This window comes from Tenrec ecaudatus, chromosome 6 (assembly GCF_050624435.1).
Source record: "Tenrec ecaudatus isolate mTenEca1 chromosome 6, mTenEca1.hap1, whole genome shotgun sequence".
Lineage (NCBI taxonomy): Eukaryota > Metazoa > Chordata > Mammalia > Afrosoricida > Tenrecidae > Tenrec > Tenrec ecaudatus.
This window is the reverse complement of record NC_134535.1, coordinates 153,358,969-153,377,180: the sequence shown is the minus strand read 5'-3', so window position 1 is coordinate 153,377,180 and position 18,212 is coordinate 153,358,969. Positions and strand designations below refer to the sequence as shown.

The 18,212-nt window shown below is 40.1% G+C and overlaps 1 protein-coding gene across 2 annotated transcripts in view; it reads right to left on the bottom strand.

Moving 5' to 3' along the window:
- USP6NL (USP6 N-terminal like) overlaps positions 1 to 18,212 on the bottom strand; it is a 167,246-nt gene that overhangs the window by 58,317 nt on the left and 90,717 nt on the right. For both annotated transcript variants that reach the window (XM_075552389.1, XM_075552390.1), the window contains exons 3-5: positions 15,531 to 15,598; positions 10,828 to 10,910; positions 2,336 to 2,375 (exon numbers count right to left, since the gene is read on the bottom strand). In XM_075552389.1, the coding sequence (XP_075408504.1) occupies positions 2,336 to 2,375; positions 10,828 to 10,910; positions 15,531 to 15,598 (191 nt within the window). The remainder of the gene's footprint in view (positions 1 to 2,335; positions 2,376 to 10,827; positions 10,911 to 15,530; positions 15,599 to 18,212) is intronic.

The window sequence follows — 18,212 nt, the reverse complement described above, 5'->3', positions numbered from 1 at the left end:
TGACTGTTTCTTCGTTGAAGTGCTTGTTTGAGCGAATTCAAAGTACGCAGAAGACACTGACATTAATCCTTTTATGGAGGACGGCATACTGCTCTTGCTGTTTTAAACAGCCTCCTGTAACAAGAAGTGCTTTGTGTGGAATAATACAGTGGCAAAGCTGAAACTGAAGCCATGATTTCGTCACTGTTTGTACAGTGCCTTCCCAGAATGGCATGCTTTAGGTATATGCTTTGTAGGGCTAATATCGCCACTTCAACAAGGTCATCTTTCTCATTCAATTTAGAATTAGGTGTAGTTTGTTTTGTTTTGTTTTTCTCCCTGGGATTGAGTTTGGCCACTGTCACTAGGCAATTGCTGCAGAAAGGAATGTCACTCAGACCAGAAGAAATGAGGCGAAAGGTTCATAAACTCAACGCGCCTAGGTTTATCCAGCTTTGCGTGTGTCTAGGCTCGCTCCACGTCAAAGAAGCCGAAACTTTAAAAGGAAGTTCATGCGATAGGAGTACAGTTTGTGTGCAAAAGATGTAACAAGCCCAATCGGCACCTATGGACCCTGTCCTTCCTCTAGAAACCGTAAATTACAAAAATATTTTTTATTAGTGATTCATTAGAACCAGTTCTAGATATACAAACTAATTAATTACAAGTGAAATTTCATTGAGTACGAGGCCTTTTACTGTACTGGCAAATCTCTTCAAAAAGCCAACAAGCAAACAAACCATTTAAAAAAGTTCTAAAAGCATACCCCACGCACCCTCCTCCCTCAAGCATGCATCCTCCAGGAGACTTTCTTTTCCTTCACTGTCTGCCTCCTTGCTTGAATCATCTACACACCTGAACACAAGCGTTTCAACTTTCTGTACCAGGAAGTCCTAAAAGGGAGGGGAGTAATGGAGAAAGAAGTCATGACTGGGGTGCTAGATATTCATTTTGCTAAATATGGGTGGGGGGGATCTTTTGTTAAAAGATACCGTCCACCTCTCCCCTCCCCAACTTCTCAAATCAAGGAGATGCTGTAACACTTGAAAGGCTAATCTACACCAGCTCTTGAAAGCCAATATATTTAATATAATGAAGTCATTACATTCAGTTGTTCCCTCAGCCAATCATCAGTGAGCACTTACTATGTGCTAAACACTGGCCTACGCTCTAGGGCTACAGCAGGAAGCAAAGCAAGTAAAAACCCTCCCTTCAAAGAGATTTTGTCATAGTGGAGAAAAACAGGCAACATAAATCAATAAAATAAATACAACATCAGAGGAAGTAAAAGAAGATAAAGGAGCATAGCACGTCTGTGTGGGAGAGGGACCAGGTCATGATCTGAAACATGGTGCTGAGAGCCGGCCTTATTCTGAAGGTGGCCTTAGAGTCAGCGGCTACAGGAGATAAGGAGCTGCATCTGATAGCTATCAGGAAAGCAAGCGGATGGTGAAAACAGCGTGAGAGAGAAACCATGGCCATCAGAGAAGGCCAGTCAGTGAGCAGGAGAGGGCAGGCAGAGAGACCAGAGGGGCACAGGGACTTGTGGTCACTCTAAGAACTTTTCCTTTCATTCCGGAAAAGACGGGCAGCCACTCTCCTGTTCTGATCCAATAGTGAAGTGCTCTGATTAATGTTGAACCAATGTTATTCTGGCTGTTTTCCTGAGAACAGAAGGACCACAGAGTGGGAGAGGTGCAGTTGAAGAAGCAAGAAGATTGGAAGGTTTAGAAGAGATTACAGTACACCAGAGAGGCAGGAGTGGAGATGGGAATAAGCCATCAAATTTTAAATATATTTTGAAGACACAACTCACAGGATTTGCTGGAATATGAGATGTGGTGTATGTGAAAAACAAAGCCAACAACACAAACGTCTTCTGACTAAAAAACTTAGAAGAGAAGGGTTTCCATTTACTGAAATAGGAAGATTGTTGTAAGAACGATGGAGTAGGATGCAATGCTTGGTGAAGGAGAGGGTCAGCGAAAGAGGAGGCCCCTCAGTGAGACAGATCAGCATCGTTGCTCAACACTGGGCAGAAACGTAAGAATAACGGGGAGGAGGAGCAGGACTGACGTAATGGTCCCTAACAACTACCGTTACCCACGTGGAGAACTACTCGTCGAACTCTCAGTTACCAGCGACCTTCTGTATTTTGAAGTACCCACTGGAAGTCTCAGAAAATCGCCAAAGATTATTTCACCATTACTTGAATTACTTTCTTAGATGATTATAAATCAAGTTTAAATTTCAACAGTGATTGGGAAATTAACATATAGCACTCAAAATTAAAAAGGCAGCAATTCTTAGTTGTCTAATAAAGGCATTCACTAATAACTAGATAGAAATGACTTACCCGTTCCACAGCTGCATTATGGTATGGGAGCTCCTCCTCACTGAAATAGAATAAAATATGTGAGATATTTTTCACTGAAATCAGAATGAACTTGGTTTTACAATTACATGTCATCTATACTCACTTATTACCACAGCAGTTTACACAGCTTCCATTCCACTGAAACCAGTATAGAATGATTAGTCTGTAACCAAAGAGCCCCCATCTTCAAATCTCTAAAACTATACTAGGTATGCCAATACAATAGGTCTAACTTGTGTGGCTATTTAATTTTAAATGTAAATTAAGATGAAATAAAATGTAAAAGTCACTTCCTCTATCTCACTAGTCACATTCCAAATGCACAATGGTCAAGCAGCTACTGTGCTGAACAGTGCAGACAAACAATATTCCCCGCATTGCAAAATGTTCTACTGGACAACACGACACTCTGCCAGGAGTTTGGGAGTCATCAAACTTCTCCTATAGAAGTTCGATCCAAATCTGGAAAAATGATATCTCAGCTTAAATTGTGAACTCCTGGTTTGTAGAAGGCTAGGGATGACAGTGGAAGCCCAAAAATCCATTTGCAGGATCCACACATAGCTTAAATCTCCTTCTGACCTTATTCAAGGGATGTGAACAGCCTGGTTACTAGACGGAAAGTGATGTAGAGACGGTTATAGTAGATGAAAGTGTAACATCGGATGTGATCCCCGTTTTGACACATCCAAACATTCTGGCAGTTTTAAAAATGAAGGGGAAAGGGAAAAAAAAGGTTTTCAGCTTTGTGAGCTATACTGTCTAAAGTCTGCCATTGTAAGCCATCACAGATGACATGTAAGCTTAGCATGACTGTGTTCACATAAAAACCTTGCATACAAAAACCAGGCAGCTGGTCCTATTTGGCCCACAGATCAGAATTTGTCAACTTTCCAAGAGCACCACCCTCCACTCTGGTGCAAACATTGACTTATAAACAGAAAACAAATTCAGCGCCATCAAGTTGATGTTGAATCAGAGAAACCCTATATATAGGGCAGGGTGGAACTGCCCCTGTGGGTTTCCAAGATTGTACTACTTCATGGGAGTAGAAAGCTTTGCTTTTCTCCCAAGGAGCACCCAGCTGCTGGCTTTGAACTGCTGACCGGTGACAGCAGCCCAACTCATAACCACTATGGCACCAAGACTCCTTTTGACCTATAGTAAGGAAATATAATGCCCTCCCACTGACGTATCAATTAAAAAGAAATTTTTCAGGTTTTATTCTGTACAAGATGAGTTTCAGTGTCAAATTTTCAATAAGAATTAAAAATATAGAGAGAATAAAAGTTATTTTCTGGTACAGTATATTCTCTAACATCACCTCTGATATAAAGTATTTTGAGACTCTTGTACGATCTATCAGCAATATAATAATAATGTGCTGCTATCCATTAGCAAAGCTGTATGCTTTGAGATGCTATCTAGGTAGTATTTATGGTTTAGTAATAATGTGTATTTATTTTTTGTCATAACTTCACTTAACGCCAAATAATACCACTTTCAGAAACATGAAAATTAATATTCAAGATTATATTTTTAAAGGCACTCTGGAAAGTTCTTAGGTGAACCATTAAGTGACAAAAAAGATATGCAACATCACGAAGTGTTGATGGGATCAGATACCAGTCATCAAAGAACAAAAAATCCTATCACTGTGAATGATGGGGAATGAGGAGTGGGGACCCAAAGCCCATCTGTAGGCAACTGGACATACCCTTACACAAGGGTCGCTGGGAGGAAATAAGCCAGTCAGGGTGCAGTGTAGCAATGATGAAACATACAACTTTCCTCTAGTTCTCAAATGCTTCCTCCCTCCACCCCCCACCCACTATCATGATCCCAATTCTACCTTTCAAATCTGGCAAGAACAGAGGATGTGCACAGGTACAGATAGGAAGTGGAAACTTAGGGAATCCAGGACAGATGAACCCCTCAGGACCAGTGGTGAGAGTGGCGATGCTAGGAGGGTGGAGGGAAGGTGGGGTAGAAAGGGGGAACCGATTACAAGGATCTACATATAACCCCTTCCCTGGGGGATGGACAATGGAAGGGTGGGTGGCGGGAGATGCCGGACTGTGTAAGACATGACAAAATCATAATAATTTATAAATTATCAGGGGTCCATAAGGGAGGAGTGGCGGGGAGGGAGGGGGAAAAGTGAGGAGCTGATACCAAGGGCTTGAGTGGAGGGCAAATGTTTCGAGAATGATGATGGCAGCAGGTGTGCAAGTGTGCATGACACAATGGATGGATGGATGCGTTGTGATAAGAGCTGTACGAGCCCCCCAATGATTTTTTTCAAAGACGCAACAGTCTGAAGAGATTTGAGAACAATAGTTCAAAACCCTCTTCCACAGACAAGAGAGCTAACATTTTCATTTAGTTACAGAAAGTGATGTCCAATATAGGGATGCTCAATACTAGCCAACTCAGTACTAGCTAATTTTAACTGAGATAAAATTGACAGGGACTAGATTTTCAGTTTTGTTTTGGGGTTTGCTTCGGGTTTTTTTGGTGGGTGTGTTTGTCTTTTTCAAACACTCCTGAGCAGAGATGAAGGCTGAGAAACCAATTCTAGGAAGAAACTTGGACTAAATAAAAAAGTTTTCAGATCACACGAATTAAGATTATTCATAACCAAAACCTTTTATACAGGATGTGCTGTGTGGACATCACCAATCTCCAGTGAACGCTTCCCCTTGAGAGCTCTACTTTGGCATGCATTAAAAGACAGAGCAGCATGGCCTTCATCAACAGCTACATGCAATATTCATACTGCACACATAAAACTACTGCTCCACTTCTCAGTGAGCATACAGACGGAGGGAAGGAGGGACGGATGGATGTCTGCACGTATGCAGCTTCACTCTGCCATCTAATCATCCTTCAAGCAGAAAAAAGCAGCACCAAAAACTGGGTGTGTGCAAAGCATTCCTGTAAGTCCAGGACGGGGAAACTTTGCTGCCAAGGGACATTGGATAGTACAGCATCATTCACAGGCCATACAGAAGTATAAACTTAAAAATTAGCCTGCTATGTTTAATCAAACATTTAACTCGCCCCTATTAGCAGGTATTGATTATTTCAAGGGCCCTCTCACCAGACATTCCTCACCCGCTTTCAGTCCACAAGCTAGATAGTCTACTGGCCAAATCCAACCTGTTTTTCTAAAGAAAGCTCTTTTTAAGAAGACAGTCATACTCATTCATTTATGTGCCGTCGGTAACTGTTTTCAGAGGAGCCCGGAAGCGTAGTGGTTACAAGTTGGGCTGCTAACCACAAGGTCAGCAGTTTGAAACCACCAGCCACTCCACAGAAGAAAGCTGAGGCTTTCTACTCCCATAAAGATTTACAGCCTCGGGAACCCTATGCAGGGTCACTATGAGTTAGAATCAATTCAATGGCAGTGGGTATGAATTAAGAGTATGATAAAAAAAAACCCAACTGTACTGCCATGGAGTCGATATTGACTCACAGTAACATTTACATAGGGTTTCAGAAGCTGTAAGTCTACGGAAGAAGACAGGCAGCCTCATCTTTGTCCTGTGGAGTAGCTGGTGGGTTTGACCTGCCAGCCTGACTATTAAAAGGCCAATGCTTCACCTACAGCACCACCAGTGAGCCTAATTTAAAATACCAGTGCCCATACTTCACAACAGGTTAGGTGCAATGTTCCTGTATTTGTTGAGATATACTCATTGAATACTTACAACTGGTTAAAATCAGTGAGTTAGTAAGTCTGATGTTTGTTTTAAGAGATTTTTATATAAGTTCAGATTTACTCAAGACAAAATTTACAGGATGAATAGAGAGATCTCTCAAGTCCTTCAGTCTCAACAGGGATTTTGTCTTTAAAGACAAAAACAAAAATATCTTTAATCTGGCTTTCATCCAAGGGGCTTTAAAAAGTCCCTGGTAAAATGTAATTGAAAGATAATAGAATTTTTTTCCAAGAACTTTTTGAAACTCTCTCATATATTTATATAGCCAGTAAACTAGACAGTCTGCTAAATTTTACAAATATACACAGTTGAAAATATGAACCTTGAAGCTAATCTTATCTTCTCTATTTTTGGTATAATTTTGTTCTCATCTATCTATTAATAACTTGTGACCTAAAAGCATGATCTATCATTATCTAAATACCAAGAATTCTTTGAACAGACTAGCAATGATTACTTTTGATAAGTATGTTTACAGTTTAAATGTTAAAATATGTATAAAAATATCTAACTTCTTAAAAAAGACCTATTTCTCAATTTTCCATCACAGGTACACAGATTAGAGATAAGTTCCCATTTCTAAGTACTAAAAAAAGGCACTGCTGTTCTAGCATCAAGCCATGCTTTTGGCAATAGCTTAACTATTGTGAACTCTATTACAAAACTGAGTTAGTCCATCCACTTGGGTGAGTGAGGAGTGAGTGGGGTCCTGAATGCTCATGAGCAGCCATCTAAGGGGAAACCCCTTGGCTCTCCCAATTCAGAGGAAAGAGGAGTGATGAAAATCAAAATATATATGAGAAATCAAAAGACACAAGAGAATAATCAGTCCCAAAATCTAACTAACGGAATGCAAAAATATTCATCTACACAACCCTGAGACCAGAAGAACTAGATGGTGCCCAGACGCCACTACCAACTTCTCTGAAAATAATCACATTGTAAGGTTCTGACTAGAATGGGGGGAAATGTAGAACCAAGACTATGGTCCATAGTTACCCTTCAGGTTTAAAACTGAACCCATATATAAATAAATGAAATGTTTTGATATAATGGTTAATAAAAGTGTCTAATATATGTATAATGTATGAATGATGGTTGACATACACATTATATGTAAATATATGTATAATGCTTGGTATATACAATTTTGTATACATATATAATGGTTGATAGCTAGATTACCCATATGAGATCAAAAGGGCAGCATTTACCCAACAGCAGAGTTCGGAGGGTAAGAAAGAAGGAAGACTGGAAACAGGAAATTCAGGGAGAAAGTACAGTGGGTGCTGCTACACTGAGGGGAGCAAAATAATGGCTACGTTGAAACAAAATGTGTAAAGATCGTTGAATGTAAAACTCATGACTTACTCTGTAAACCTTCATTCAAGTCACAGGAAAAAGTTTATAAAACTATTTGTTCATTAATATGACAATTTCACATATCATAAGAAATAATTTATTAAAAATTAGAGTTAAAGATAAGTTCAGCAACCTTGAGCACAGGCTACAATGTTCTTTGTTTTGCTTTTGCTTGTCTTTCCATTTTATTGACTTTGACATTGACATTTAAAATCCAATTTCACTACAGAACCAATCAATAATTACAAAGAATTTAAGATAGCAGACAGCCAGGCTCTTCTGATTACAGTTTGACAGGGACATTAAGTCATGTGATGCTACTCAGCAGCACCAAAAACGTAAGTCTACAGTGACTAGGGTTGAACACCACTAATAATTTCTGGAGAAAGTACTTTATTCAAATTAGGCATTGTAATAAAAATCAATGGTTTTGGTAAGATTTAATAAAGCCTACAATCAGACTAAAATCCATGTCTATGTTTCATTATATTCTTCAATGATTTAAGACTGCATCTTAGAGGAAATAAAATGCTAACAATCACTAGACTGATGAGAGAACTGGCTCATTCAGAAGGCTTTCAAACAGTGTCCTTCTCTTTAGGGCCTCTTCTCTTCCTAGGCCTTTAGAAGCATTTATCCTGACATCACCTTATTAGTTAGGGAATGCAGGGAAAACTCTAACCAGCAGCACAATGTAGTATGAAGAATACAGGATCTGCATCCACGGCTCAGTCCCAGGTCCTAAATCTGACGTCTCCCCCATCAGTGCAACATGGGCAAGTTAGTGGACCTCGCTGCTTCTGTTTCATCATCTGGATAGCCAGATAAAACTGATGGTGCCTCCCCAGAGAATTTTTGAAAGGAATAACTGAGATAATCTGTATAAAGAGGTTCAACCAATGCCTAGCACACATTAAATGTTCAATAAACATTAGCTAGCATTATCTTACTGACTGACTTCTCCACTAAGCCAAATGGATTTCAGCCCCAGGGGAAGAAAACAAACATGAAATAACTAAGTGCAATTAAAAATATTTTTAATTGCCAAATACAGATTGGACTCTTTAAGCAGAACTTGCTACTAAGGTTGTTAGGCTTATGTCATTTCACACAATGAGAAGAAAGAATTCAGGTAATAACTAAAGCCTTTGGGAACACAAAAGGTTTTCCAATGTATTTAGTACTGTATTGGCTCATTACCATCAAATACTTCTACACTTGGGGAGTTTAAAAATCACCTGTGTTCTAGCCCATCTTTTGAACAGAAATTTAGGATAGGATCCAGAAAAAATTTAAGAACTTTCCAGCTTATTCTAATGTGAAGGTAAACTTTGAGAGCCCTTGACCTTGAGAGTTCTAAATACTCAAAATGTCTTTTTAAAGTTTATTCATATGCCTTCGATATGGGCACTAACCAACACACATGCACCATCTCCGGATTTATTCACAAGTAGTCAAGCTTAATTTCCTTAAATAAAAATGAAATGGGCCGTTTTTAAGCAATGTCTTATAGACTTTGTCTAGGAGAGCAGTCTCTGGGTCATAACTAACTCCAGAGAACTTTTCAGATTTACAAGCAACACGAGCTATTGTTTATCCAGAATTTGATCTTCTTACACTTTTTCTTCAAAGCCATATATATAGCAAAGTTATTGATTCCTATTTCATGAATGAGGCATGAAATGGTTAACTGAATAAAGACCAGAAAAGCTATAGCAACAAATCCTCTATCAAAACTGTTTCCTTGCTTTTTTAATTCTCAGAAAAACAATTATTAAAAAATCATTTCAAAAGGCAAAGACAGCAAATAGCAGTAAAAAACATAAGTCACTGATACGAACCATGTAGAACATTGTGGTTTTACCTCAAAATTTAATCACATTAGATAAATATAAATCCCTCCCTTTTTCCTCTTTATAATATACAACATTGGGAAAAAATGCACGTAAGTGACAATTTGACTGGGCTGTTAGGGAACCTGATTAAACATTACCATACAGCCTGAGTCACAGAACTGGGAGGATTTTTAAAAGTTGTTCTTTCAAACCGGCAAACCGGCGTCAATCTCCTACCAAAGCTCTGGTTGGTGATGTTGGGTAGGCTCTGGGCTGCTCGCCACAGATCATCAGTTCAAACCTCCCAGCTATTCTTCAACCTTCCTCAGGCCACGACCCTCTCATACACTTCCTCATGTGGTGGTGACCCCCAACCATAACATATTTTCCTTGCTACTTCATAAATGTCGTTTTGCTACCGCTATGAATCGGGCAACCCCTGGGAAGGGTTGCGACCCACAAGTTGCAAACCGCTGTACAAGAGAAAGAGGCGGTTAGCTGCTCCTGGAACGATTTAGAGCCTCAGAAATTCACTCTGAGCCAGAATCCACTCAATCAGCTGTCTAGGTGCATCACGTCAGCTCAGATCCACAGCAACCCTGTCACCAGCATGTCACAACACAGCCAGGTCCTTTGTCCTTCTCACAATTGTTATATGTGAACCCACCGTGGAAGCCACTGTGTCAATACATATCATAATGGATGTTTGCAGTTGCTTCCTCTGATTCTGAGTCATGCCCGTCAGCAAAGGAAAGTTCTAAAGGCGTCTCTCCAGCCATGGCATGAAAGTTTATTCTACTTTGAGGAGTCAGATATTTCACAGTTGCCTTTTAAGTGCCTTCCAAGCTGAAGTATCCAGTTTCTGGAACAACATCAGACAATAGTCTGCTGCTAATCATAAGGTTTTCAGTTGTTAAATTTTCAGAAATGGGTCACCTCTTCTTCTACCTATTCTGTTCTTGGTCTGGAAACTCCACACATGATGAGTGACCCTACTGATATTTGAAATACCAAGGGCACAGTTTCCAGCATTGCAGCAATGTACAAGCCACCACAGAGCAACAAATTGACATGGTGGGGCTTTATATAATGTAAGTGAAATAGATGGAGTTCATTTTGAGAAGCAATAACATGAAGGCATTTACAATTATAAGGAGGAGCAATGGCATTTCTTTTTATTGCTCACTTTCAGCCTGCAATTGCTGTAATTGTTACTAAGTTTATATAAAATAAGATGCATCATAATTCTTTTTAAAGTATAAATTGTTATTCATTTACATTTAATCCTACTAAATTATTAATACAACTCATTTGCTGCATTAATGTTCTTACGAAAACACTAAAGCTTGCTTTCTTAACTCCAGTTCACTTTCAGTCACAGACATTAGACATTAAAAATGCAAGAAAAATGTAACAAAAAAGCACATTGTAGGACCATTCCTGAAAGCATATTTGTAGCAATCCTATGTAAAACATCAGGGATAGCAATATAACAAGTGAGAGTAAAAACATTAGAAACAAAAGTTTGTTTTCAATCTATATGACTTACTGTAAGAAGCCAAATCTATCCGTGACTTTGTAAACAAGGTACTCAGCATCTTCCCAAGGCTCAATCTCTGCACCTTCTCGTCCCTAAATTAGGGGACAAAAAGCAGGTGTTATTGGACGTTTATAAAACCAAATACTTTGAACAAACAAAGTTAAAAAAAGAGCTATTTTATGTGTAATTAACTAAGATCTGGAAGAAAGGTATTGTCAACCTAATTTAATATTCCTTTTTCTTTAAACAACTGTTTTTGGCAATATCATTCATTCCCTATGTATGTCAGCATCAATTGCTAAGTGACGAAGTCTTGATCAGGCGAAGGTTCCAATGAGAAGCTGAGGTGCAGTTAATTACTAATCAGACACTTCTAGTCATAGTCTTTCAGAAATGATTGGGTAGCTCAGGAAAATAGACAGTCTGCTAAGAATGCAAATATGTTACCTGCAACCCCTGTGGTGGTGGCACCATGTAAACAAAGTATGTGAAACCAGAAAGGGGGGTGGTCGGTTTTGGCACCTTGCCATCAGGGGTTATCCAGAACAAGAGAGGAGCTCACAGACACCATGGAAGGTGTGTGGAGGGTGTGTTTGGGCCCTGAGGTCCCTGCAGTAAAACCCAGGAGATTAAAGCACCAGAGGGGACATGAGCCAGTGAGAAACAGTGGCAGAGAAGTTGCTGCAGTAGACTGAGGAAGCTGGTACGAGAAGGCACAGAGCACAGTGGCTACAGTGGTATGCTGAACCACAGAGCAACAGCGCTGAGCACCACAGAAAGGCCTGCTGGGAGAAGGGGTATTTCTGGGCACTCAAGAGGAGCTAAAAACAAATGAATGAAAAGCGTTCCTGACTAAAAATTGATATTTTGAGTCATTCCTGGCCTTGGATTGTTGACTGTTACTTCTCTAATGAACCCCATTACTGAGAGTAGGGAGGGCTGTAACTAGAATTAATGTACAGCACAGAGTAAAGAGTTAGAGTGCCACGGGAGGAATCGTTTGTGTCAGAATGGGTAACAAGGCTGTAAAGAGGTGTTGTGGATTGAATTGTGTTTGGAAGCTCTGTAATGATGTAAGTACATCCATGATGTCATGCAATGATGTAAGTAGATCCTACAAGATCGTACTGTCAGTATGATCTGACAGCAATGGAGTTAGAGTTGGATGTACCCCTAAATTACTCAGGTCAGTCTTGACTTGAAGTAAGGAGAGTTGATGACCTACATCACCTTTTATCTTAAAAGAGACATCAGCAAAGGAAAGGGACCTACAACCACCAAGAAAGAAGAAACAGGAGCAGAGCACACCCTTTAGAGCTGGTGTCCCTGAAACGAGAACCTTCTAGACCCAGGAGACACCGGACGAGAAAGACTTCTCTTAAACCTGACACTCTGAATTCAGACGTCAGCTTCCTAACCGGTGAGAGAATAAATTCCTATTTGTTAAAAGCCATCTAATTTATGGTGAGGCATACTAGAACTTTCGAGGCAAAGTAGTGACTATTTATTCGATGGCAGGACAGTACACAGATCAGACGCCCAGGGCACAGAATGATTTTCTGAGTACTGAGCTGTGCTGCTACTTAACTTATTCCCTGTCAGTCTCTAGAGCAGACCACGGGCTTTCCTTCTCCTCTCTCGTCTAGTACCCTTTGCCAGATTGTTTCACAGACTCAGCTGAGGACCAGCTCTAGTCAGGTGCAAGATTAGACACAGTAAAAACTAAACTGTCCTTACAACGTGACCCCAGACCAAAAGAACTCAAATCAAGGAACCAAAAACTGCAGGGCCCGTGTCAAATGAGTCATCAGGTCCCTGACTTTCCCCATGCAAGGTGTCCAGCTCCAACTTCTGGGTCAAGAACCTGTCCAGTCTTTTGTGAAGAATGCACTTAAATCTAGAAATACAGCATGTGTTCTTCCCCTTTCTTTGCAGACTTCAGATCCCTGGGCCCATGACTTTAGGAGACAGTACTTTAAGAGCCATCTCCCTGTTTCCTCACTTGTTAAAAATAATAAACCACACTATACTTTGGTGTGTGTGACTCAGTAATTCTTCACGAGAGGGCAAGGGGCAAGCCCAGTTCATTTGCGAGAAACATTCAGTAACTAAAATGGGAAGTGTGTGACCTCTGCCTCATAGGAAGCAGCCCTGGGTTGTTGATCTTGATTCTCTTCTCTCCTTGAGCCTCTCCTCTCTGAATATTACTGAGAGCTTTATCAAACACTTCTGAACTGTTGATGAGCCTGGTGTTTTCCTCTCAGATTTCCTCATTCTATGTACTCTTTCATTTAAAAAAATTTTTTAATTCTGAATTGGGTGATGGTTTACAGAGCAGAGTGGTTTTCCATCGAATAATCACACATAGTTTGTTTTATGCAATTGATTATAATCCCAGTGCTGCCTTAATTAGTGTTCTCTGTTTTACCTCTCTGGGTTCAAATATCCACTACTAGGGCTACAAAGAACCCACAGACAAAATTCATGATTAAAGGGTTGTTAAAGAAGTTAATAAATTACAATGCCAGTGAGAAATACTCAGGGTTGACTTGTCTATCAAGACATATTACAAAGTCTTTCAAGTCTTTTAATAAATTTCCAAAGGGGCATACTACTCCACTGGAAGCCTCAACCCGAAGTCACTATTCTCAAGTGCTATGACACCATAAACCCAGCTCCATGAATTAAGTGCCCAGAGGAATGCCACTCCAGTAAGCCTCAGCTCATAGGCACTCAACTCAACCTATGGGACAGCAAGCCCAGCTTCCTGAATTAAGTGCCCACTGTGACCCACTCCAGTAAGTCTTAGCCCACAAACACTCAACCAAGCCAACACAATATTTTATAATTATGTACTCATCTGATCTCCTCTAAATAGTCTGTGAGCATCTTGTGGGCAAAGCTTTCTGTAATTCATATTGTGAATAGCCGATACCCACCGTGACTCCTAGATCTGATCACAAAGAGTTAATTGCATGGAGAAAAAAGGGAAGCGGGGCATACATGAATCATAGTTCTATTGGCTTTACGTAAGTTAATTATGTCCCTTATTAATCTAAAACCCAATTACAGGAATGGGAAACTGTCTGATGTTTCGAACAACTAACTTAAAAACAAACTCTTAGAATATAACTGTCCAGTTAAGCGTGTATGCCTCTCTGGAAGCAGGGCACAATCCAGATGGCTTGCTATAATTTCATAGTCATGCTACTCTTCCCAAAAATGAAAAAATGCCAAATGTAAAATCCCATGTAAGTTATACCTACATATATATAAAACACTTCTAATTCACTGCTACTACTCATTATAGACCTCAGGAGACAGGGTCATAAATAAACTGACACGTAAAAATTATCACAGTTATGATTTTCTAGGCCATTAAAAACTGGATTCTGTAACTAACATAAGGATAAAATATTTGTGGAAATTATACAGAAATGTGTGAATTTAGAATTTCAGATGCATGTTAGATTTATAACAGTACATACGGTAAGTCAAAAAGCACTGATATAAAATCACAGAAACCTTTAATAAAAATTCCAAAATGTGAAGCTATTGTTTCTTGAATGTTCTCCATATACATCTTTTACATGCCTGTATCCATCTCTCTATCCCTTGTCAGGAGAATTCTGCACTCTTCGATTTACACCGAGTCAGATTAGCAGTTTAGACATCCAAAGGGACTCATTGAGCTTGAGAAACAAGTTTGAAGGGGGCTAGACCAAGGCTCTATGGTGGGTGAAGTCAAGTTTCTCAACGATATTCGTGTAGGACAGCCCTGGCTACCCTTGAAGAATGAGCAAGCCTGCGACCATGGAAACAATAATTCCTCAGCACGCTTTTCCTGCCTTTTACTCTCCAATGCGCTTTCACATTTCTTAAATCTAACCTGAGCAGTCCTCTCTGTCTTGAATTTAATTGATCTAGCGAATTCTCAGAAGCCACTGCTTGGAAGCAACCTTTTCATGAAAGCTGCCTAACACAATGACAGAGACGTGTTTAAAACCAGTCTGCATGTGGAATAAATCCGTGTGTATATGAACTACAATGCAATAGCAATACTTTTGGAATGACCTTCGAATGAATTAGATGTAGATATTTAATCCTGTATGCTTACTTATTTGAATATTATACTGTGTGCATGGTATGAGTTATGAACTGTTCTATGTGTTTAGGGTACAAGATTAACATGAAAGAAATTCCTGTCCTCAGAGAGTTTACATTATAGAAGGGAGAACAAACAATAAGTAAAACATACAGTGCTTTAGATGTTGATGAGTATTATGGAGAAATACAAGGAAGGGGAGTGGGATACAGTGTGTGCATGGGGTGGGGTGGAGATACGGATATTTAATAGCAAGGTCAGAAAAAATCTCACTAGGAAAAAGTGGCATTTGGGTAAAGATCTTAGAGCAGTAAGGCAATGAGACATGAGGACATACAGAATATCAACATTCTAAATGGAAGACACGGTAGGGCAAGTCTAAAGCAGAAGCCAGCCTGCCACTCTATAGGAATACATAGCCAGAGAAAAAACCAGTGCCCGGAGCAGAAGGAATGAGGGTGCAAGAACTGGGAGGGAAGTCAGGGGAAAAAATGACCTCAGTGTTCACATGCAGTAAACAAATTGCTTCTGTAATTTAAGCGTTCTAAAAATCAAATTCATTTCTATTTATGTGGGTTTTTTCTAAGAAAACTTACTCAGTACTTACTCTGTCATATTTAGCAACTATTTCAGCTCGTTCCTGGGCAAGTTTCAGTGCTACATCCTGGTCCGTATCTGTGGAGAGATCAAATTTAGATAAACGATTATTCAAAGAATCATAGACCTAAGACAAAACAAGTACTAATAAAATAATATTGCCGATAATGACAAAGATGTAAAATGCATATGAAAACTCAAGAAGAATATTGTATATACTCGAGTATAAGCTGAGTTTTTCAGCACATTTTCAATGCAGTTTTTGTGGTAAAATTAGGTACCTCGGCTGATATTCGCGCCAGCTTATCCTCAAGTATATACGGTTTAAGTCTGATTTGCATTTTCAAGTACAACTATGGAATATCAATGTACTTACCATTTCAAAATTATATGATATTCAAAAAGAATAATCCCTTTGAGATCTAATGTCACAAAAATGGGTATTGATGTGGAAACTAAAACTAAAATTTCGATCTAAATTCTCAGATTAAAAACCATTTAAGTAGAGGATAAGAAGAGCTTTCAAGAAGGCATTCAGCCGTCTAGCACAATCAGACTCTATTGTCTGCCCCACCACAGGTGGGGTTCACTCCTTGCTGATAAGGTTAGTGGATTGTTTCCTTGAAGGAGAGCCCAAAAGAGGCCAAGCCCACTCAAGGAAGACCAGTTAGATTGCCATTTGAATCTAGGATCCACCCATCTTGTTACATGCGGTCCCCTAGTCCCTCCCCTTCCTATTGCATGTATACCCCAAGATGGTCACCTACGCATCCTATGGCACAACCTCTTCCTATTAACGTATGTGGTTACCTGCAATCAGGGCAGCTGCACACCCCTAAGTATATCTGGCCTCAGTCAGAAATAAATAGGCCCTCTCCTCCCTCTCTCTGCAAGGACCTGGCTGCTGAGATCATGGTCATCCAGGAGGTGAGCTGCTACTATAAAATGTGTCTGACTCCCTTATTATATCCTCTTTCCTATCTTCTATGACTTTACTATAATATTCATATATTATAACTATACAATTGTGCCTGCGGACTCCCAACGATTGCTAGAGGCTGGATTACTCACTCTAACATTAAACAACTCATCTGAGGTCACCAATAGACTCACTGGCAGTGAATTTGGTTTTGGGTAACCACAGTAAACAGCAGAGCTAAAATTCAAATCCAGGCAGTTTTGACTCCCTAGCCCTAGCTTGAACCACTCCTTCATACAAATGATCATTAATGGTATATAAAGGACTTCCATTGACAGGTGGCACATAGAATGCAATCTTAGATGGAATTGTCTATTCTGGCTCATCACACCCAACTGTGCCGGAACCCAAGTGGCATAGTGGTTACAGGTTGGGCTGCTAAACACAAGGCCAACCGTTTGAAACCATCAGCTGCTTTTCAAGAGAAAGAAATACCCCTGTAAAGAGTTAGAGTCTAACCTGTTCCTAGAGGGTCACTATGACTTGGAACCAACTCGTTGGCAGTGAGTTTGGGATGTTGTTTTTGAGAGGCAGAATGGAACTAGGCTCCTTAAGGTTTTCAATGGCTCATTTCTTGGAAGTAGCCTGTCAGGCCTTTCTTCCAGGATGTTTCTAAGGGGGCTCCAACATTCAATCTTTGGGATAAGGATCATGTGTGTTGATCATTTGCATCACCCCAGGAGTATAAATGGACAAGGGACCATCTGCAAAGGCAGAGATCCACCAAAGGGAGAGAGAAAGACAAAGACAGAACTTGACCAAAAAAACTTTGAAAGTTGAAAATATTTATACTGGTAAAAGCTGTGAGAAGCAACCTAATTAACACCAAGAGTCAATTTCCTGAGAAATAAATAGATGTAAAGATGGGTACAGGAGATTGGCACCCCCAATTCCTAAAGGCCAGGAAAGGGTGAGCTCAGAAGAGAGAGCTCATGGCCAACAAGACAATTCTGACTCTTGGCAAGCCTATATGACAGAGTAGAACTGCCCCCGTAGGTTTCTGAGAGATTGTGGGAGTGGAAAGCCTCATCTTTCTCCTGCAACACAACTGAGGATTTAAACTGATGGCCTTGGGGTTAGCAGTCTAACACATAGCCCACTATGCCACCAGAGCATCCCAGAAGAGAGAAAGGTGAGGTTAAAAGCAAGAGAGTAGATTAAAGGTCAAGTTTCTGAGAAAAGGATATGGAGCAAATGTTCATACAGGGCAGAGAACCAAATCCTTGTGTTTAAAATCACAAAACAAAAACCAGGGATAGAGTTTATGTCTCTAACACTATGGACTAAGCGGGGAAGGGAGATGGGTGGAGGGGGGCAGCAGTGGAGAGTAATTAATTCTAAAAGGAGAGATGTGTGTAAATCTGCTTTTTAAAAAAGTTTATACCAACATATTCACTAAAGAAAAAATGGGTGCATAAACAAATGTGAAGAAAGCTGATGGTGCCTGGCTATTAAAAGATACAGCATCTGGGGTCTTAAAGGCTTGAAATAAGCAAAGGGCCATCTAGCTGGGAAGCAAAACAGCCCACATGGAAGAAGCACACCAGCCTGTGTGATCATGAGGTGTCCAAGGGATCAGGTACCAGGCATCAGAAGACCCAAAACAAACAATCATTATCAATGCAAAGGAGGGGGATAAACGAGGGAGGAAGGAATGGAGACCCACAGCCCATGTGGAGATAATTGGACATCCCTTCACAGAAGGGTCACGAG